Source organism: Seriola dumerili, unplaced genomic scaffold (genome assembly GCF_002260705.1).
Source record: "Seriola dumerili isolate Sdu_G_001 unplaced genomic scaffold, Sdu_1.0 BDQW01000069.1, whole genome shotgun sequence".
In the NCBI taxonomy this organism is placed as follows: domain Eukaryota; kingdom Metazoa; phylum Chordata; class Actinopteri; order Carangiformes; family Carangidae; genus Seriola; species Seriola dumerili.
Genome location: NW_019174324.1, coordinates 316,430 through 339,165, shown reverse-complemented (window position 1 = coordinate 339,165; position 22,736 = coordinate 316,430). Strand labels below are relative to the sequence as shown.

The following is a 22,736-nucleotide window of genomic DNA, read 5'->3' as shown; positions in this document are numbered from 1 at the left end:
AAGCAGTCACCAAGCCCCGCCCACCTGGACCCACCATCCAAACCTTGCAGGATTTGGTTTCTCTGAGTGTTTTTACCTGAAATCTGCTTTATTTTTATTGGATCACTCAGAAAACAGTCAGCCAATCAGAAGAGAGGCTCAGAGCCTCCTCTCTTCTCCACTTTACCCAAATGTTTTTACCTGCCACTCACTGATGAAGTCGTTTTGAATTTGATTACACCAACGACAGAGGATGACTGTCTATTCAGTAAACATAAACACCAGCCACAGAATGAACAGATCTGTGCATTTGATGCTCTCGTCCTTGCCCTGTCTGGGTTCCGCAGCTTTTCTCTCAGAGCTGAACTCTTTAATACCTCGACCCTGAAGAGACGCAGATGCTTCAGGAGTCTGAGTCCTCCTGTCTGATCTGACAAGCGTCACAGCTTCATAGACCCACGGAGACAACATGAGCAACTGCTACATACATACAGAATAACACTGAATTTACATTGGGTGAACATACATGTACGTGTTCATGCTGGATATTGTGAGCTGTGCAAAACACCTCTATAGAGGCTGATGAACACTGATGACTCAATGCATCTCTAGTAGCCCCTCCCACTATTAGCAGCCTCATTAATCATGTCGTCTTTGCCGCATGTTTTTTGCTTTTATTTTTTCCTATCATCCTTTCTTCCCAACATCCTCTCCCCTCCACCCACCTGTGTGCACACCATCCACGCAGGGGGGCTGGGCGAGGCGGCGATCTGCCCTTACGTGAGAGTTAATGGGACCAGCGTCCCCCATCTGTCCTGTCAGGGGCCGTTCCCGCCTCCTGGACACCATCTGTTGCCAGCGCATCCTTCGCCATCCGGGGGCAGGGCAGGCAGGATGGAGGGGAGGATGGAGAGATGAGAGGGTGAGAGAGGAGGAAAGAGAAGGCAGCGTGGGGCGGGAAATGAAGAGGGAGAAGGAGAGATGAAATGATGAAATATGATCTTTCTCCGAAAAGTCACTTGGAAAAATAGGTGAGACACGACGACTTGAGACTCGAGGGAGACACTCTGCCCAACTCCATTCAGTGCTTTAATGGCTCCTTTTATTCTCCTTTGTAAATGAAACTGACCAATACTAGAGCTACTATATATATACACAACACTTATATAAACTAACCCTATACTGAGAGGTGTTCCTAATATGTTTTCATAGTTCATTCATTTATAGGAATTGGGTTTGACAAAATATTAAACATTACCACAATTACATTTACAGCCTCCACAATGACCATTAAAATCAACCAACACTTCTTTATTTTGATTATAATCCTCATGAAGGAGGATTAACTGCAGGCCTGTTCCATTATACTGCATTAGTTTCATCCAGGTTCCCCTAATAAATATAAACGAATTATAAATAAAAATCAAGGACACTTACAAATGCTAAAACAAATCAGCCCTTTATTTAAAGCTTACCCAGTATACAGCAACTCTTAATCAACTGCATTTATTTTCAACAGAATGGTAATGGGGCGATAAGCTTCACAACAATTTTGACAATGGTGATCTCTTCACAAATAAGTGGCTGCAGATCAGTGGCGTCGGCAGGACTATATTTCATAGTACGCACAAGAACCGCCTGTCCACTACCTTCAGGTTTCTCCACAGGCACATCTACTCATCGAACGAGTGAGCGAGCGAGAACGAGAGATTGATTTTTGTATTTCAACGCTAAGGTTAAGACAAGACACCACAATAAAACTAATGCCTTAAAAGGTACATTTTATAACAGGGGCTAGCTGTCCTGCACAGTCTGTCTTGTCTTGTCATACCACTTTGTACCTCAAGGGGCGACAGGGAGTCACTGTAGTGCGACAGACCTATTATATAACTCACTAATAGAACGTGAGGTCCAGGTGAAACGGATGATCTCTCTCTGGGGCTCCTCACCCTGTGATAGTGAGTCACGTGATCCATCCACTGTACCACAGCACATGATGTAAGCTGCAAAAATAAAAGAAAACACAAATTACAAAACAATTCTTACGTACACAAACGTCACCGTTCCCAATGGAAACTATTTATTAAATTTTTACCAGGGAAACAGTCAATGTCCAGTCTTTGCACTGCACTCACTTTAACTTTCCATCTTGGAGTTGTAGAGCTTTCAACAGCTTAAATTGAAGAGTGTTTAAAACCTTTTTAAAGCCATCATGAATGTAATTTAAGAATATAATTAAAAGAAAAGAAAAAGGAACTATGCAGCAAAATAACAATGGTTCAGTTACCGCCTTTGTCATCTTTGGGTGAGCCGGGGTCTGGTTCTTCTCTGATAGCTTGTACACTCTGAGTATGTCTGTTTTATAATTTCTTGCTGGGTCCTCATTCTGTAAAAAACAATCTTAGTTAATTTTATCATTTCCTTGTCTCATGACGGTCTAAATGGTCTCACTACAATGAAATAGCTCCTATGGTAAGATGAGTACACATGAGGCTCATTGGATCCACAGGAGTCTCAGCCTTCCAGTCATACCTTCATGTAACTCCAGGACTGTTTAAGATAAGACAAGACAAGATAAGATAAGATAAGATAAGATAAGATAAGACAAATCTTTATTGATCCCACACTGGGCAAATTCACTTCTTCCTGCAGTAGAGGAAAACGAGGTAGAAGAGAAAAACAAGTATAACAATAGAGTAGATAAATAACAAATCAACCATTAATAAGAAAGTCTGTGTGGCATACAGAGCCATCAGTGGGTTGATATACCTACATGATTATTACTATTTACATGTTTAACATAATTTCTATTTAGTACAGCTCATGTTCAGAGTGTGGTGAAAATTGTCTGTGTGTTTTATGATAAGGAAAGGTTGGTTTATTGTTTGAAAAATGTAGTGTTATCTAGCAGTATGCAGTGTCTAACTCCGACCATCAGCAGCACTAGCGCGTTCGCTACACTGTGTGTTCAGGGACAAGGGAAGTCTCGCGTGAACACGTTCAGAGAACGAGAACACACACCTGAGTGTGAAGTTACTGTGTGTGTGGTGAACGGTGATGATAAAGTACATATGTTTGCTCTTTGCAGAACAAAATAAAAGACTTTCATATTAAATGTGTAGTGGAGGGCAGCTTCACTCTGCACCACGCTACATATGCACATTTTAAGTAGTTACATTTGTAGAGATATTTACAGAGATATTTACATAATGTGCAAACAGAGAAATAGGTAATAGTAATAAACTTGCACATTTTTCATTCACACATCTTGTGATGAGATGTCAGGAGACCCACTTGAAAATAGCTATGCTAGGTTTTCCCCTCGCCAAAATTTAGCCTAACTTTGGAGCATTATTTAGCCCACATGTCAACAACCTAGCGATGCATGTTTTGTACCAATGGATTCATTAGATCGTCTAGTTTGAAATGATAACAGTATTTTCACTCTAGCTAGAAGAAAGACAGTATTTTTGGCACAGATCGCGGGCGTCCTCCGTCTTTCAGAGGGTGTAACGGGCTCAGCTTTAAGCTACAGCTACAACATAGGGTGATTCTCCCCTGATTAGCTCTTGCTGCTAACAGTTAGCTAACGTTAGCTCATAGCCGCATATGTTCCGGTCTTGAGGCTTGCTAATTTCCCTGTTTGCCATATATGCAGACCATATGTGACTAAAACTTCTCCTCTAAGTGTTGACAGTATTAAACCGGATGTAGCTTACCTTCTTCAGGGGAGCTCCGGTGGCGTTTCTCTCCTCCTCTCCTCCTCTCCTCCCGCTGCTGCTCCCACTGTTCTTCCTACGTGAAGTTACGTCCAGGAAACAGCGGGAAAACGAACCCAAATAATCAGGAGTTACGTTACGTTTCCTCAGTGCGTTTATTTCGAACAACAACAGCAACTAAGGCCATGTGATGTGGGCGGAGACACAAACAATCACTGCCGCCGACTACTACTACTACTACTACTTCTACTACTACTTCTACTACTTCTACTTCTACTACTACTACTACTTCTACTTCTACTTCTTCTTCTTCTTCTTTAATTGAACATACGGAAAACACGTAGAAGAAACATACAAAAACACAGTTTACATGTAGGCTAAACAAGGCTCTTCTACGTACAACTTCCCGGTAGTTATAGTGTCACTGTTATTTTTTTAATTTAAGTAGAAATTGTAGAACAATATACTGCTAGTTAACAAATTAACAATAAGGAAGAAAAATAAACCTAAAAAACCCCAAAACAAATAATGAAAATAAATGACATATCTAAGATGACTCTTCTAATATTTGAAAGCTATCAATTATATTGAGTAGTTTTGTTGCTGCTTTTTTCCATATAATTTAGTGATTTGCAGTATATGGCTAGTTCTTAAGGAGACTTATTTGAGTTATTTTCTCCTGGAGAAAAAACTGAGAGACAGTGGAAATAAGCTCTAGTCTCATTTCTGTTTCTCTCAGATTTCATGGTTGTCCAGCAGAAATAAATGAAACTTTTTTAGATCTCTTTTCTGAACTTTTCCTCAGGCATGTGTCTGGGATGTGGCAGAGTGGAACTGAATACATTTATATCACTGCAATCGCTACCTGATTTTATGACTTATTCAAATATTTATATTTTTAGCCTTAACGCTTTTAGGTCCAAATGTCACATAATACAAAACAGCTTCATCATGTCTCTGTACAGTATAAACAACATACATCTTCTAACCTCAACAGACTCTGGCTGATTTATTTCTCATTAAAACTAAGTATGGCTGAAGGGTGTGGTTATATAACCAACAGTTATGTCATTGGCCGAGGAGTAGGTGTTATGATGTGCACTGAAATAATAAAAACTAAAAACTAAAACCAACTACACCACCTGGATGTTTGTGGAGTCAAACATCTCTTAGCGAACACAAAGAAAACAAAAAGTTGAAGTTCATGAGCCCTCTGACGTAGATGAAACACACAGCTGATGTATTTGTTCAGAACGCTTGGTCTTTATTTAAACTTTATTTAAACTTTATTTAGCATCATTCTTATAAGACATGTCAGTAAACAGCCACGTCCTGTTTGTTCTTATGATCAGTCATGACACCCGTGTTAATTAATCAGCGCTAATGTTACAGACTCATCTTTTCCAGAGCGGAGCACCTCTACATTCTGATTGGTTGCCGTTTAACCACGTCATACCTCATTGCCGTAAAGTTGCCTGCACACCACTGCTCGCCGCCAAGAGACGCTGGCTCACATAGAAAACGAATAACTTCCACCTCCCGGTGAATAAATAACTGCTAATGCTAACGTTAGCTATGTAGCAATAGCAAACACTTGTACATAGCTGATTTAAGTAACTTCTCTTTTTCAGGAGTGAGGATGACAGAGAAGTCAGAGAGATTTAGTCTCTGGTTTCATCAGGTATTAAATATCAAATAAATCAAAGCTCATTAGATCTGTTTCTAGTTTCATTACTGATTTGTTTCAGGATTCATTTGTTGTTATGTGATCAGTCTCTGAGGGAGGGAGTTGATGAGGCTGCTGAGCTGAATGTGCTGTCTGGTGCTTTGGAGGTATTTTTATTATTATATTCATAATCTGGCCTGGGACTGTCAGGGGAACTGGGAGATCATCTACAGGACTCTGACACGTACTCACCACAGAGGAACGATACCACGCCAGGGTCCTCCAGGAGCAGCTGGAGGACGGGGCTGCCTCGTTAGACCTCCTGTCACTGAGACTCAGACCTGAAGCAGCAGAGCCCTGAAATATTAAAAAAGTCATCTTTGCATGAAGTGCTAAAAACTGGATTTTAAACTCAAATAACGTTTATTTTTCAAGCGCAGAATGAAGTACACCTTGGCACTCGGCCATATTTAGTCGCAGCCTTCTTGTAAAGGGTTTAATTATTAAGCTCTCATTATAATTATTTTTATTTCAGTGCAGCTTTTGAGTGTAGTCCCAGTGAGAACAGTCAAGTTAAAAATCAATTTGCATGTCTCTTCAAAAACGTTAATAAAAATAACTAAGAGGCTCTTGTCAGCCCTGAAGGCCACACACTCCTCTGCACCGGACAGATGTGACAGGACCAAGATAAGCAGTCGATCACGTTATTGATCATTTCACAGCGGCTGATCAAATGAGACAGGAGGAGCAGACTCAATGAAGCTGTCACCAGATATGAAACAGTTCAACTCTGAGGAACACGAGGGTAAAAGGCTTCGCTGCTGTTTACATTTACCCGGTATCTGTTGTTGTTTACTTCATCATTATTTATCTCCCTCTTATTTTTTACTGTTTAAATTTTCTCTACACAATCAAAACAGAATGTGGTAACATCTGCATGGATCTGAATCTGAACTTTGAACCTGGATTTTCAGAGTCAGTGTTGCTGCCGGACTTCACCCTCAACAAACACTGTCGACATGGACTGTGCTCTGTTTGCACACGTCCCGTCTCGGTGAAGCCAAACTCTTCTGGGAAACATTTCACACTTTCATCTTTTGGACCCACAAAGGAGCCAAACTTGTGACTCTGTTGGTTTTTGAACTTCCTGTGTGAGTCATGGTTGATATGAATGAATTAAAATTCTGTCCAGTAAAGAAGCTTCGTCTGAGTTCATGGTTTTCAGCTGCGGTTCAGACCGAAGAGAAACAACCTGCAGGTGTGATTTAAACCACGATGGAAGTGAAAAGTGTTTCCATCCATTTCCTTCCACTTTTCTGAGGGTTGCCGTGGCAGCAGGTCAATCAAAGCAGTCCAGACGTTTGTCCACCCAGCAACGCTTCCCAGCTCCTCCTGAGGGATCCTGAGCCCCCCCCCCCCCCCCTCTCCACTGTGTCCTGGGTCTGGACCCTGGAGCCTCTTGAACCTGTAAGACCTCCAAAAGGAAGTCGCTCAGCAGGATCCTGTTCACCTCAACCTGCTCGGACTAAACTCCAGGACAACTGCCGGCGGCTCGTCTAAATCTTCCTCTAATATTCACCTGAAGAAAGTTCACAGTATCTTTGTTCTGCAGTAATGCAGCGTGTTCTCTCAAACTACAGCCAGACAGTGTGTTGACGTACAGAATATGAATAGGTTGAATAGTTTTTTTTGTAATCTGCAAAACTTGACAAGCAAAGGATTTAAATCAGAGAACTAATGATGCTGCCGTCAGCCTCAGCCGTGGTTAGTATTAGTGCTATTTATTATTTCCAATAATTGTATTTCTTTATCTTGTGCTCTCACTCACTCACTTTACACATATTCTTCATCAATATGTGATGCCAGTAAAACCTGAATCTGCAGCCAAAGAGTCAAAAGCCAAAATATAATTAGATCCTGACATCATTAGAATTAAATATTTGGATGAGAAAATATTGGAAATATGACAATTTAATTTAATCTGACATTAAATGTCAAAAACATCTCAGCTTTAATGAGAACAGGTGTCGGTCGTCTCAGACGTCTTACTGTTATTATTAGTGATCTGATCTTCACCCCCAGTCTACTGAGCACCACACTAACATTTCATTTAGTTTTTAATTTCATGCTGAGAATGAGAGATTAAAGGTGGACACTGGTGTCAAACTATTATATATAATCAGCAAACTATAATATTAGATAGCATGAAGAAGTTAAACTCATAATCCAGCCAAACGCAGGAAGGAGCCAGCTGTGTGACTGTGTAAATTAATAGGTTTATAATATCAAAGTTCCCTCATTAAGGCGCAAGTAGATCTGTCTGTAATTACCTCTGTGTGTTCTGTAAAATTAATGTGCTGCTGAGGTTTATTCCTATGGCGTGCTCTTCTCCAGCTGCAGCCTCCACAGTGTCAAACAGACCTGCGAACAAATGAAAATAAAAATAGTCTCAGTTAACGAATGATGTCAGTGAACAAACACAGTGAAATGGCTTTTTTGACATCACTGCAGGAGACAGAGAAAGCGTAATGAAGAAGATGTTGGGGGGGGGGCCTGTGCAGGAGGGCTGGACCTCCGCAGGAATGAGGGTGAAAAAAGTCGTCGGGGAAAGACAAAAGGAGATTTCACTGGTCTCTGCACACCCTGAAGAGAAGGTCAGTGGGTGGTGCGTTCATACAATCTGTTATCCCCAACGTAACCTGCTCCGGAGCAGGTGAGGAGATGAGCATGAGTTGCCATGGTGATTTACCCTGGTGAGAAACGAACCCTAAAAACCAAGAGTTAAACCTGAAGTTCCTGCTTCGTCGTGCAGGTCTCTGGAGTCAGGCTGCGGTTAGCCTAGCTTAGCTTAGCTTGTTCAATCAGAGCAGCATCTCTCCAATACAAGACGATCTGACACGACTCCAGATACATGTGGTACGATACGATTCAGGGACGATTCGATGCGATATAATGGAATCTGATACAGGTCTTTGTTTAAAGTAGACATTCATTTTACATTATAAATTAACATAAGTCAGTTCTACAAATGTGGCATTGCTTACCTTCAAATAGGTATATTTTAAAAAAGACCAAGTATTTTTGTTACTTTTGACAGCTATCAGTTCAGAACCATGACACTGTTTATTACCGAACACATTGCACTTTGAGAACTTTGCAAAGCTTCTCTGACAATGAAAACAAACCTAATATTCAATCTTCACTACTGGCACAAATTAGAGCCAAAGAAACTAGTAAAGAAGGTGAAAGAAATAAAACATTTGGAGAGAGTTCTGTGTAGGCTCAGATAAGCGAGCATGCCACTGAGGTAGAAAATTATAATAACGCAATTTCAAAAGACATCTCGTCTCATTTTGTAATGTCATGAGTGCTTGAGCCAACACAAGAGAGTTAAGGCAACAGTCACAGTAAGTGCAAAATTTTCTGAAAACAGAATAGAACAAAGTGGAAACCTGTTGGAACTCATTTACAGATTTCACTCTTTTAAAGTGTTGTTGTGCGATGTGCAAACTGAAAACAAGAACTATCTTCTAGCTCATTTTTCTCTTAGTTTTCACTCTTCTTTGAGACAATATTCATTCCTGTTGCTCGGTGCACTCACACCAAACACGCATGTACATAAATCTTAATCTGTCTATACCATTCGTACAGTGAAGAAGTTCAGGTGTGCTTGTGCTTGTCAAGGTTTTTCTTGAGGCGAATCAGTTGATCGACATGATCATGTGGGAGTTCACCGCGTTGTGCTGAAACAATATCTCCTGCAGTGCTGAAAACTCGTTGTGAGGCCACACTGGTGGCTGCTATGCAGAGGACCACAGGGGTGGTAGGTCCACCTGTGCTTTCCACCGTGGTAGTGGGTTTTCAGTCGGGGGCAAAGGATTCTGTTCTGTGCCTCGTGACTTCCTCACTGGCCTTTTCCCTTCAAGATCTCACTTCAAAGTTTTCTCCAAACTTTTTTACTTTTTGCGCAGAGGGTCATCATCTGAAATACAAAGCAATTGCTGTATGTTACTGGTTGTTCTTTCACCGTACTATCTAAATCTTTTGGCTTATCCTGGATCTGAGGAGCGACTGTACTGTTGTCTGCATCTCTACTAGCAGGGCCTCTCTGCACTGAATCCCTTACAACTGCATGTCCCTGGGTGTCTGTATGCTCTGCTTCCTGTTAAAATCCATGTAAAAACAAATCACACCTATGATTAACAAACAGACAAATGTAAAGACGTGCAGCAAACAGTAAACCACGTGCAGTAGAATACAGCTAATGATTGCAATGTGTTCAGGAGCAGCTGTTAGAATGCACTATAATCATTTATTTTGTGTTTAGTGGATGAAAGGTTGTGTTTGTTTGGCTTACCTTGCTAAGCAGGGCTGCAGCTTCAGCTGAAATACTTACCAATATCCTCTCAGCAAAGTGAGGGAAGTGTGTACCGCTTCTCAAAGTCATCGTGAGTCACTGTTGCCGTGTCTCCATCTGCTGCCTCAAAGTGCTTTTTGAAGTTTTGCTCTGAGTGGGGCAATCACTGATATTATGGGCATCTCATCCTCACAAAGGATAGTTTAGTCACAACTCTGACAGGTGCCATGAACCTGACTACGTCTTCAACACTGCAGATGTCTTTCTCATTAAGAGTGTTCACCTCCTCTCCTTTTCTGAGCTCCCTTGACACGAGTGTGGCAAAGACACTGCAGGCTGCTGCTCTAAGAAGCGTAGCATGTCATGGGAGCTGTTCCACCGGGTTGACACATCTTGAACGAACTTGTAGGAAGGCAAAGTCACTTGCTGCTGTTTCTCCCTTAGGATTTCCGCTCCCCTTATGTTCGCTCTTCCCAGCAGCTGCAGCAGTGTCCACGTGAAAGGCTTTCTGAGAGGCCAAGTTTAATGTGTGAGCAAAGCAACAGAGGTGTGGCATCATCTGTGCCTCCACCCTGCAATCATATTTCTGGCATGATCAGTCAGCAGGGCCGGTTCTTTATGAGTAATGTTGCACACGGCGTCCAGGCATCGGTGGTTAATGCCACTCGCTCTGCATTTAACAGCTGGTCTTTGACATCATCCTTTACTTTACTATACAGCTCTGCCACGCATTTGTCGGTGAAATGCTGTCGACTTGTACCGGGGCTCCAATGTATTTATCATGTCTGGCTGTAGCCGCGCTGTGGCTAAGTTTTGGTTGAAAGAAGTCTTGAATGTGCTTTCTGTTTCACACTCCTTACATGTTACAACGGTTTTATCCATTATTCTGTTCTTCTTGTAAAATCCAAATCTCTTCCAAACTTTGGATTTCAGACTTGACGTTGGATTAGAGAGCTGCAGACACTGAGCAGACGATGTAGCAGCTACATTAAACCGATTCATAACTTTGTAATCTGCTGTAAAGTTGGACATTTTAACATGGGAGTCTATGGGGACTGACTCACTGTTGGAGCCAGACTCTAGTGGTCGTTAGAGGAACTGCAGTGTTGGCTTGGTTCGTGACTTCCAGTCTTTTAACTACACTGAGTTTATTGCTTGTCGGCTTTAGCTCCATATTAATGCACCGGTATTAGTGATATTGATCTTCTCATCTCACCTTAGGAAGGAAAGAAAATCATTTGAACTCTAAATTTGAAGATAAATTTAACTGTTGGTTTTAAATGTTTAATTTGAATAAAAACATGCAGTCGTGGGCTGTAATTACATATAATTATAGATCCCACATTGTATATGACTGACCTGTACTTGTGCCAGCATCCTATTATCAAGCTGCCTGTCTCCTGGTGCTTCTACAAAATCATCTCAAAAATGAAAGTGTGATGTAAAATTCATCTTTCATTTAGGACCAGACACTTCAGAGATCATGTAATCCTTCCACATTGTTTGCTTGCCTCTTTGTCATCCTGGTTATCTAACTGACACAAAGCTTGTAGCAGTGTGCAGCAGGAAGTAGATTTACAGCCGACCGGTTTCATCATTGATCATTCACATCAGGTGCTCATCTCAGAAGGTGTGTGAGAGAGAACATGACTCTGGGTTGTATTTGTATCTTGATGGATTAAAGATGAATGTCTCAGTCCCCCAAGCTCACGCCACATATATATATTTATATAATATTTTGAGAAGTTTTGAGCCGTGAGTTTTGGGAACTTCTGTAACAAACGATGCTTCAGATCAGGTCTTTGTGTTCGTCTCTCCAGGCTTCAGGCAAGTCTGCCAGTACATTAACTTCACACAGGTACTGGGTATTGATTGTTTTTGTATCTGAGGCTTTAACGATGAATGTGATTACTAAATAAAAGCCCATTTTTCTATTTGGTGGTGTTCAGTGTTGAGGCTGAGCTGAGATTGTGTCTCTCCACAGGCGAAAACACAATGTTGATCGTGGAATTGCTTTTTTTTTTATACTTCATGAAATATGCATCATGTTGACTTTATTTTTTCCAATTCTTCTTTTTCTTAAAGTTTATGGCACTTTTACAGAGTCAAACACACAGAACGAGCCATTTAAACCATACGCAGTTTGGTAAGAAGAAGATCATGGGACCAGAGTGAGAAGAGTCCAGAAAGTGCTCCCGTCTGTCTGAAGGTTTACACGCTCAGGACGGGTCGACTGCTTCCATTTCACTCCGTTACACCACATTTACATCATACGCAAAGATAGGAGAAGTCTGCTTCCTGCTAAAAATACTCCTCCTCAGCCTCCAGAGGGCCGACGAGTTCACTGTAAAACACTGACATAAAAGTGATCATGATGTAGGAACGGTTCGACTTCCTCTCTGAGAGGGAGATATGTAGAAGACGGTTGCGTAAATGTGGCCGGTCCATGGACTCAGCACAGACGACTGGCTCATGGGTCGAGAACTGATCACTTTGTACCAACATAATCAATGTATTTATTAAGACTTCATGATGAGCACATTTACAGCTCAGACCTGCTTCTCTCTGGCAAAGGAAACTGGACCTGGGTCGCTGCACGCGGGAGCCGTTAGCATATCACATGCTAACTAGATTATCTTGTGGCCTCACATCCAGGATTCACATCTCCCGTGACTGGAAGCTAACTGCTAGCTCAGAGTAACAGTAGTGGCTGAATGTAGCTCTGCTTTGCAACTGGGGAAATTTAACTTTGCTAACATAAACATTGTTTTTAAGTTTTCCTTTGTTTGTCAGATAATGTCCCCTGAACGTCTCACATGCAGAATATTGCTAGACTCAAAAAATGTAACTAAATGCAACGCTACCTACAGTACACACCATCAGGCCAATATGAGGGCCCATCAGGGGCCCCTTTTCCTCCTGGGGCTGCTTCCCCCTGCTTCCAGTGTTTAGGCTAAGCTAAGCTAACCATGTCCTGACACCTGCGCTGCATTTAGATATCGATCTTCTTGTCTCACTCTAACAAAGGCAGCAATATGTCTGCTCCCCAAAATGTTCTTTCAGCTGAGAAATAATTCATCAAAAGCAGAAAATAATCTTCACGACTTCAGTTTGAATGTGTGAAACTCTTTCATCTTTACTTTCCCCCCCAATGTGACAAGAAATCAAATCAAACACTGAAAACGTAAAAAAAGTAACCAAATCCTTATCGGCTCCAGAAAACACGAACATAACAATAATCATATTTATAATAATAATCATAATAATAATCATAATAATACAGGTAATAGATGGAGGAGCCGTGGGGAGGGTTCCCTGCTACAGAGCTGCCTAGCACAGTAATACTGTTAGACAAAGGGACACGTGCTGTACAGGCAGAGAGACAGACACACACACACGGGACAAACACACACTGTTGTACATTCTGGAGTAAAAACACTTCATAATTGTCATCATGCAATAAAGAAAAGCAACTATTTGTTTAAAAAAAAACATGGCACATAGGTTATTATTATCTCAATCCATTATCAGATACATATCAAATATAGAGACATTTCTTAACAAATATAAAGTTATTGCATTTTTATTATTACTTCATATAAGACACTATATGCAAGGCATACTGTGGAAAATCTTCTCTACCCAAAGGGGATTGTGGGTAGCGACTAGCTGATTGTCCTTTAGTTATTAAATGGCTTCTAGTTCATATATACAGAGAGGAAGCGTCCCTTTTAATACTGTTCATGGCTACTGGCCTCACACAAAGGGAGTGATGATCCAGGCTGCTTTATATGAGAATAGACGTTCACCTGCTGCTGGGAAACGTCCTGACGGCACTTTACCAGACGTGGCGCTCACTACGCTCCAGTGCAAAGTTTCCCTAACACACCTGTGCTGCAGATTATAGTCCTGTGTTAACAAATAGAGAATATATGAACAAATATGCTGATTTTAAAGGACCGTACCGCCACATTTGGCATGTTCTAGCCCATTAAAGGGGCAGCTGTATTATGTCTTCTGTGGCTCTGAAGAAGCCTTTAGAAAAAAGCCTAATGATGATTTAATGGGTGTAAACAAGGTGAAGTGAAGTCAGGCTCATTTCTAATCCACAGTCTGCTGTATAACCTGAGGTCAGTCAGACCGTGTGGAGCCCCAGGCAGAGACATGTGCTGACTATTGGGAAACACTACAATTTACAGATTTCCCTTAAACGCATTTTCTCCAGGAATTATTTTCCTGGTTTGCCATTTACCAAGCACGGAGTCTAACGTCTAACAGATCATATCAAGTTGCATTATGGGAATTGTAGGAGCCAACACTGGTGACTAAAAGTCAGGATTTCTGTCTGTGACCATCCTTTTCTGTTTCATGTGTCTGTTGAAGATCCTCCTTTAAGGACGTGCAGCCTAAGCACCAAAGCATTCAGTCAGAAGTCAAACTGTTTCCTGTTTCCACTTGTTTCACTTCATCTCACTTCAATATGAAATCAACGGAGAGTTGAAGAAAAAGAAGTTGAGACGGAAGAACACATTGCAACGGACGGTCTGTGTCTTAAAGTTAAATTACCATGTGGTTACAAGCAGGGGCTAAATCTACTGATGCATTCAAGGATGCTCTGAAATCTGAGAAGCAGCCGCTGAACACCAATCTTTCTTCTACAAATCTGGATTTGATGTTCTGACATTATTGTTTAACGTCCTCGAGCTTCAGCTTCTCAAATGTGTTGATTTAAAATGTTGTAAACTCAAAACCTTTGGGTTCTGAACTTTCCTGGGACAAGCAAAGTAAATCTACATCAATCAAGGACCCTCGTGACAGGTCGATCATCTCTATGATGTGAGAGCAGTTTAATCAAACTTACGCAAACAAACGTCTCAGGTTGTTTCATTCAAATCGGTTTTAGACGCCTGAAGATTAAAAAACAATAATTATATAAAAGAACTAAAAATGAACATATAGTCGTTTCTTTGTCATGCTGCTGATTTTACTGTTTTATCTGTTTACTCTTCGGCACAGTGAGAATGATGCATCACGTTCTCGCACTCTGGATAATATATAATGATATATTAATGAACACCACGTCAGGTAAAGTGTTATCGGGTCTGTTTTGGTCATCAGGTAAAACCGACCTGGATCCTGGATTTCGGTTCTGATCCGCGTCAGAACAGAAACCGGGCTCCGTCAACATCTGAACTTTTGGACCTGCTCAGTCGTGACACCTGACGTCAGAGGCCGGATTAGTTTGATCTGAGCTGGCTCAGTCCATGAGCATGGCACTAACACTGCTGAGGTTAGAGGTTCAAACACTAGGTCCATAAACACCTCACATGTTTGTACATGATGCACTGTGGTACCGAGTGTGCGTCATCATTTACCAGAGGCTGATCAGACTCCATCCAACACATGATACGATGTGTGTGTGTGTGTGTGTGTGTGTGTGTGTGTGTGTGTGTGTGTGTGTGTGGCCGAGGGAATTTCGGGTAATTTGTCGGACAGATGTGCCGCTAGACAGGGATGTTTCATCCTGCTGTCTCCGAAATCCAACTGGACACACACACGCGCACACACACACACACACACACACACAGCCTCAGAACAAGCAGTGAGTCATGAAATTTCCGTCCACACTTTAACAGCTTTCTGAGGAGCTGCTGGGACACACACATGCACACACACACACACACACGCACACACACGCACACGTCACTGGAAGGAAACCCAGCGAGTCACTCTTCCACTGAATAACACTGTTCACCTGCTGCTACAGGTGATAATAGCTCTTCCACCGCCTTGATTGTTTGACACGCAGGTAAGTTCATTGGAATGATTGTCGAAAGACGGCGCCGCCGCCTCGTCCTGCTCTGCCGCCGCCCAAACACTCACCTCAAGACACACCTGACATCCAAGGGAGGGGGGTGGAGGGGGGGATACTTTGGGAACACTCAACAGTTGGTGGGGGGTGGGGTGGGGGGTGGTGGGGGGGGTGGTGGTCGGGGGGGTAATAGGCACTTATAGCTGGAGGAGGACGGGGGCGCCAGCGACCAGCAACCCGAGGAGAAGGCACAAGCCGGGGGGGAGGAGTGAGGCCGGAGCGCCCCCTGCGGAGGAGTGGATGGAGGAGGTCTTGATCTCGGAGGTGAGGAAGGCGGAGAGGGGGACCTGGGAGAAGAGGGTGGGGCTGGCGTAGTTGATGAGGGAGTCGATCTTCTCGGCCTCTTTGCTGCAGGCTTCGATCTGAAAGACACGACAACACACAGCTCTTATCCCACAATCCTCTCTGCTTCACCACGCTCCCACTACAACCTGCAGATCAGCTCCACCTCTGACGATGCGCATCCACACATCTGGTTTCACCTGGATACAGCTGAAAACCTAGTTATTTAGTTTCTGTTTTTATTTTCATTTACATATTTTATCATCTACCGTCGTTCTTCTTATTCCCGTCGCTTCAAAACATTTTCAGCCACAATTCAGGACTAAAAAAGATCGATGTGGAAGTGTTGGGTCTAATAATCTGTATTTAAGAGTTTGGTCTGTTTGAAAGAAGCCTTGAGATAATTTCTCTCCAACAGAGAACACAAAGCAGCCGGCTGTAACCGAGGGAGGGTGTGTGACGGAGTGGAGACACACTTCTGAACTATTTGCACCTTCAGGCCTAAAATTATTCTGCACACCTCCTTCGTCGACCGGCGGACGAATATTACATTACAACAAGTGCGAGAAGCTGTTGCCTAGTAACAGCTAAAACTAAAATCCTGCCAGAAATTTACCTTAACCACCGAGGCAGATGTTTGCTTTGTGTGTGTGTGTTTTCATGTTTATCCTTGTCTTTTTAATACAGTTGCTCTTCTTTCTGAATCCAAAGCCACTTCACTGTTTCATTCTTCCTCCACAAACCTTCGTCCTCTGATTCTCCTCAAATCTTTTTGGTCGTTTATCAAATTTAATCTAAGCAAAGTATGACCTGAAATATAGTTTCAATCAAATATCAATATTATTATTATATATTTCTGTTTTGTTGTAAATCTGCTTTCATTTCTTATTGTGTCATGATCCATTATGTGATGGCTTATTGGTCTTTTCCATCCGAACCTTCTGTGAGACTCAACTGTGACTAAAACTAATGAATCTGAGATAAAATGTGAATCAAAAAATGAGCAACAAACAAACAAACAAATCAATTAATAATAACATATAAAATACAAAACAGAAAAACCAAACCAATCCAAATAACTAAAACCTGATACTCAAATCCCTTTGACATCGTGTGGTCGAGATGTAAACAAGAGTCATACCATGATTACCAGGAGGTGGGAGGAGTCCTGACTGAATATTGGAGACATTACATAACCAGTGATGCGTAGGAAAGCTGTGTCGGCTGGTGACTTCAGCAGGTGTTGTTATAATGACCCGCTGCGCTGTAACACCACACCTGATATACAGATGTGTGCATCTGCTCCGGTGTCCTCTCAGCCTCAGTCTGAGCGTGGAACCATGTCCCAGGTTGTTTGTAAACGTCTGATTGTTGTGGAAGGTCTTTGTTTTGATTTGATGTTCTTTTTGTTTTGTTTGTTGTTGTTGTTTTCTTCCTATGACCCCCCCCCCCATGAGCTGTCTCCTTTATAAGAACTGTGATAAAACAGCTCCCCCAGCCCCTTTAAACCCCCCCGTACTGCTGTCCTTGTAATGAAACGGATTGGATCCGAGCTGAGACGCAGCTTTCTTTCATGTCTCAGTCTGAGGTTGATCATTTCAAACTCTGCAGACAGTTTGTTTAAAGCTCTTTTCAACACAGCTCTTCTGTTGGAGGATAAGGTTCCCGTGAGGTCGCCGTGTCTGTTCGTGGGGGCAGATCGACCTTGAGCTAAAAAATAAATAAAAAGAAAGGAACACTAACAAAAACTGAAATATCTGCGGCGCCATACCTGAGCTTTCCTCGCCCCCCCCCCCCCGCGTCTCTAAACTAATGCAGCTTTGTTTGTGATACGTTCGCTGTGCACGAACAATGTGGGAAAGAAGCTCTCAGCTTTTAAAGGATGTTAACTGTGCGGTGTTTTGAAAAGTGGCAATAAAACTCTTGCGATCTGCGATGATCAGGTTCAGGCAGTGGGAGAACTCTGACCGAGCGTTTATTTACTTTATTTCTGATGCTGCAGAAGCAGAACTGACTTGTGTAAATACAGTGAAAGTGCCGTCCAGAGTTCAACTGTCTGACTGCTCTGAACTGAAGCTTCTTTCAAAGAGAAAAATCGTCTCCGAGGTGGAATGCATTCGATTGTTTTCTTGCGATAGTGAGAGTACGTTTTTTTCTCACTTTCTTCTCCACATCTTCATTTCCTTGTTATTCTCCTCCTCTCCAGACTTCAGTCTATCAGCAGCTCTTGTACGAAGCGAGTCGATGCTCATGGGCATGAACTGATTCTGGTCTAAGATTAGATTAGGTTGCTACCAGCAGCAGCAGTTAAACACCAGCCTGAAGACATCTGAAGACATCAGTGTTCTCAACCCACTGACACAAACCTGATCATGAGGAAACGACAGGATCAAAGATTCAGATTTTTTTATCTCATCACTTCTCTGCTGATAGAGCAAAGACCTGGTCAAATGGATGTTTATCTGAGCTTTTAGAGAATAATAATAACTAGAAAATTCCAGGGAAATTTTGAGTGCCACGGGGGCTACTGCCGGGATGAGCACATGATTTATTTCCAGTGTTCAAAAGTCACCCTGATCATATTCTGGTTTTGAGAAATGTCTTGATATAAAAGACTCTGATATAAAACAATGTCTCATCCCTCCATCATGTATTATGTGGGAAATATCTCATATTCTGTGTTGTTTTTTTTAATAAAACAAGAGGGTTAAAATCCTGAAAACTAATAAACATTTGGTAGGTTTGAGCAGAACTGAAGTGGTTTAAGAGATGTATGCAAAAAAAAGCAGAAAAAAATATTGATATATGATGATTTTATAGCATTTTCTTTGTGTGTCCTTTTTTGGACGCGAGGAACCCCAGAGGGTACAAAATGTGTTACCAGTGTATAATAGACCTGTAACAGTAACTGACATTAGATTTTAAAAATATGTCAAAAAAGACACTTTCTTGCAGAAATCCATACCTTCAGCTGTAACACAGCCAAAATGATCAGCAAATCAAAAAAGAAAAGTGAAGAAAATGTCCAAAAAAGGACAGAGGGACCCCTGAGGGTTAATAAATCCCATGAACCGCTATTTAAATTACCACTATTATGTTTTTTTCGGTGCTAAATTTAACATTACTGGGGAGGAGAGCAACGCGACTAGAAGTGACAGCGAGAGAGGGCTAGTAGCTTCTCCTCTCCTCTGTCTCAGCGGAGACCGTCACAACTTCATTCACTCATTTAACAAAACAAAAAGAAAAGCAACAAAGGAAGCAGTAAATGGACTTACATATTTAAGACCTAACTAAATGTAATTTAAGACCTAACATGCGGCTAATGTAAAGCTAGCGGAGCTTGGAGAGTTGGTTATCTGGTTGCTAGGCACGCACACACGCACACAGGTCAGGAGCTGCCGTTGCCATGGCAATGTGAAAATCTGCCCAGAATTTGGCTTCTACATGGCTTAAAACAATTGCAAATTATGAGAAAACCGTTACTTCTTTTCAAAAACCGAAAACACCGTGACAGACACTGAAGCCAGAAGTTTCTTACAGTCTCTATTTTATTCAGATATTCCTTAAAATGAGTGAGTAAGCTCAGTGCGAAGACAGAGTGAGATTCTTTTGAAAGAAAAAGACGATTACATTAGGTGTCAATGAGAGTGAGACAGGTATTACTGCCGGACTCGGCACCCCTGTTTAAATTGTGTGCAGACCCTGCTTGTCAAGGTTACATTTTATGAATCCCAACAACTATGTCTACATTTTCAGAAAGAATTATTTGTCTCCTTTTTACGGTTTGGCCGTGAGCTCGAGTTAAAAATAAAAATAAAGGTTATTTTTTACTGCTTCACGCACTCTAGCCAACTGACGCTGTCACTCTAACTTTGAAGAAAAAGTGATTTGCACTGCTCCTTTGAGTGCTCATAGTTTGAAAAGTTTACATGTTATGTAAAAACAGTTGCTGTGTTTTGGAGAGAGCAGATGTTTTCCTCCGTTTTATAGTTTGAATCACATTTCTACGTGCAGGTATGAGAGAGCTGGGTGACTCAGAAAAAAGGTGGAATTTTGTAGAAAAAAGGTGGAATTTTGTAGAAAAAAGGTGAAATTTTGTGGGTTTCTAAAGAAAATTCCAATGCATTCCTAATGCATTATTTATTCCCAGTTTTTTGGGAATAACTTTGGGAAAAATTGGAATTTTAACACCAAAAGTCATAGCACCTCTTTCGGGATCAAGACGCACGTTTTGATGTATGTATTACCGGGGTTTTCTCAAAGCTGCGGCCCGAGGCACTCCTCTACAGCTATTCTAGCTGTAGAGGAGTGCCTCGGAGCTGAGCACCCGTGGCACTAATAATACTAATAATAATGATAATCTAAAGCCATGTTACAAAGCGCTTTACACACGGCAGTAAAGTAAATCATGCAGATCATGTAAGGAAGGACTAACAGTCCTCTGTCTGAGGATCTGATGCTTCACACGCTGCTCAGAGGTCAGATATAAAACATGGAGGCCGTGAGGAGCTTTAAAAGGAGGATCTTAAAATCACTTCCTCCAGTGTCACTGAAACCAGTGATGCGTTCACTTCTCCTGGTTCCTGAGCTCAGTCATAGATTCATGTTGATTACTTTATAATCTTAAACTTTCACAATCTCTTATAAAGAGGAATTGTGAAAAAATGTGAAGTGCTCTGCAGTGAGTCTGTCACTTCCAGTATGTGTTTCATCAGATTTCCTGAAAACACGATGACTGTTCATCGGCTTTACTTTTCATACGCTGCAGCAGATCGTGTTGGAGATAGAAGCTTTTGGGGTTTAAACAGTGTTAGGTGAGAAACTCCTCTCAAGGCTGGAGCTTCATTTATTTCATGAAAAAGTATTTACATCACCTTGGTTTAGTCCAAGGTGATGTAAATACTTTTCCCATCGTCCTGCCTCGCTGGAGATTACTGAGCCGACCACTGAGCCGACCACAGCCCCAAAGTTACTTACACATGTCAGTGGGAGATTCATTTCATTTATATATATTCATATATTTGTTCATTAAAACAACATACATATTAAAATTATATAAATAAAATAAGAATAAAATAACATTTCTAGGTGTACATATATTACAAATATCTATATGATGAATTATTATATGGTGTAATATTTTGCTGCCATATTTGTTAACAATATATATTTAATTTATATATGTATGTTTATTAAAACAACATACATATTAAATTGTATGTGTTTATAATGTTTTTCTTATTCATTTCTCATTAATTTTAAACATGTCTTAAAGTGGTCTCAGACTTTTGGATCCTACTGTTTACAATAGCAACATATACTGACAGGCTTTGGGCCGTACATATATTTATGTATCATTGGTCTACAGTATACGCATACATACATAAAACATACAAACATATATTTTGTATGGGGTAGACATACATGTCAATATATGAAACTAATTGATTTTATATCTTATTTTTACATGTTTTTATTTTATATGTATTTGATTATATGAAAATTCAATAGTCAAAGATGGAGGGGGATATTATTCAGTTTTATATGGTTAAGGATATTATTAGTATATTAGTTATAGTTAGTTATGGTTTGAGAACATACTGAATCTTCTGCACTTGTCAGTGTAATAAACAAACACAACAATAAAATAATGCTAATGAGGAGGAAAAAGGTGAAGTGAGACACTGAAGGAGACGGGCGCTTCCTCCCCCTCAGTTTACCACTTTAATCACTGTGAGCATGAATATTTATGTCCAGAAGGAGCCGAGTGGCCAATTAGCAAAGCTAAACCCGGCTCTGTTTGGGAGCTGCTCACACCTAGTGTGTTTGTAAGGTGAGTGTGTGTGTGTTTGTAAGGTGTGTATGTGTGTGTGTGTGTTTGTCAGGTGAGTGTGTGTGTTTGTAAGGTGTGTATGTGTGTGTGTGTGTGTTTGTAAGGTGAGTGTGTGTGTGTGAAAAGAGAAACAAAATGAAGTTTTTCTGTGACCAAAGACAATTATTTTAATGAATGAATATTTATGACCGTGATCTATTCATCGGTTCATCACACAGTGGAGTTTACAGAGACATAAAGAGGCTGCAGGTCTCCGCTCTCACTGCACAAACATTTTAATGTTGTATAAACACGATGTGAATAAAGTGGAGGTGACAGCTGCAGTCGGTCCTCGCTGTGACTTCACTTCCCTGACTTTACTAACAAATGTTTCCATTTCCATCCTGATTTTTCCTGAGCCATGACTCTACATTTGGAAACTATGGGACATTTTCATGTGTTTTTTTGTATTGAAGTGAAAACAACAGTGTCATGTGACCTGATGTGGAGGGTTTAGACTTGGCAGCATGTAGCCCCTTAAAGCTGTGGAAGGCAGAGATCACACACACACACACCCAACACAAGCAACACAGCAGTGCTAGGTTAGCAGTAAGCTAAACTATTAGCTACATTAACAACACAGCTGCATTAGCTACGGTTAGCAGAAGGCTTAACTATTAGCTACATTAACAACACAGCCGCGTTAGCTAAGGTTAGCAGAAAGCTAACTACTAGCTACATTAACAACACAGCCGTGTTAGCTATGGTTAGCAGTAAGCTAAACTATTAGCTACATTAATAACACAGCTGCATTAGCTACGGTTAGCAGAAAGCTAGCTACTAGCTACATTAACAACACAGCCGCGTTAGCTACGGTTAGCAGAAAGCTAACTATTAGCTACATTAACAACACAGCTGCGTTAGCCATGGTTGGCAGAAGGCTAAACTGCTACATTAACAACACAGCCACTGATCACCTGTTACCTGTCCAGGAGAAGAACAACAGGTTCCCTCCGTCATATTGACACGTCCTTCTGTGTTTATAGAGC

The 22,736-nt window shown here is 41.3% G+C and overlaps 1 protein-coding gene across 1 annotated transcript in view; it reads right to left on the bottom strand.

The window, feature by feature from the left end:
• Positions 1-15,730: 15,730 nt before the first annotated feature.
• Positions 15,731-22,736, bottom strand: part of reck (reversion inducing cysteine rich protein with kazal motifs) — a 69,689-nt gene continuing 62,683 nt past the window's right edge. The window contains exon 21 of the mRNA XM_022743574.1: positions 15,731-15,955. Within this exon, the coding sequence (XP_022599295.1) occupies positions 15,731-15,955 (225 nt within the window). The remainder of the gene's footprint in view (positions 15,956-22,736) is intronic.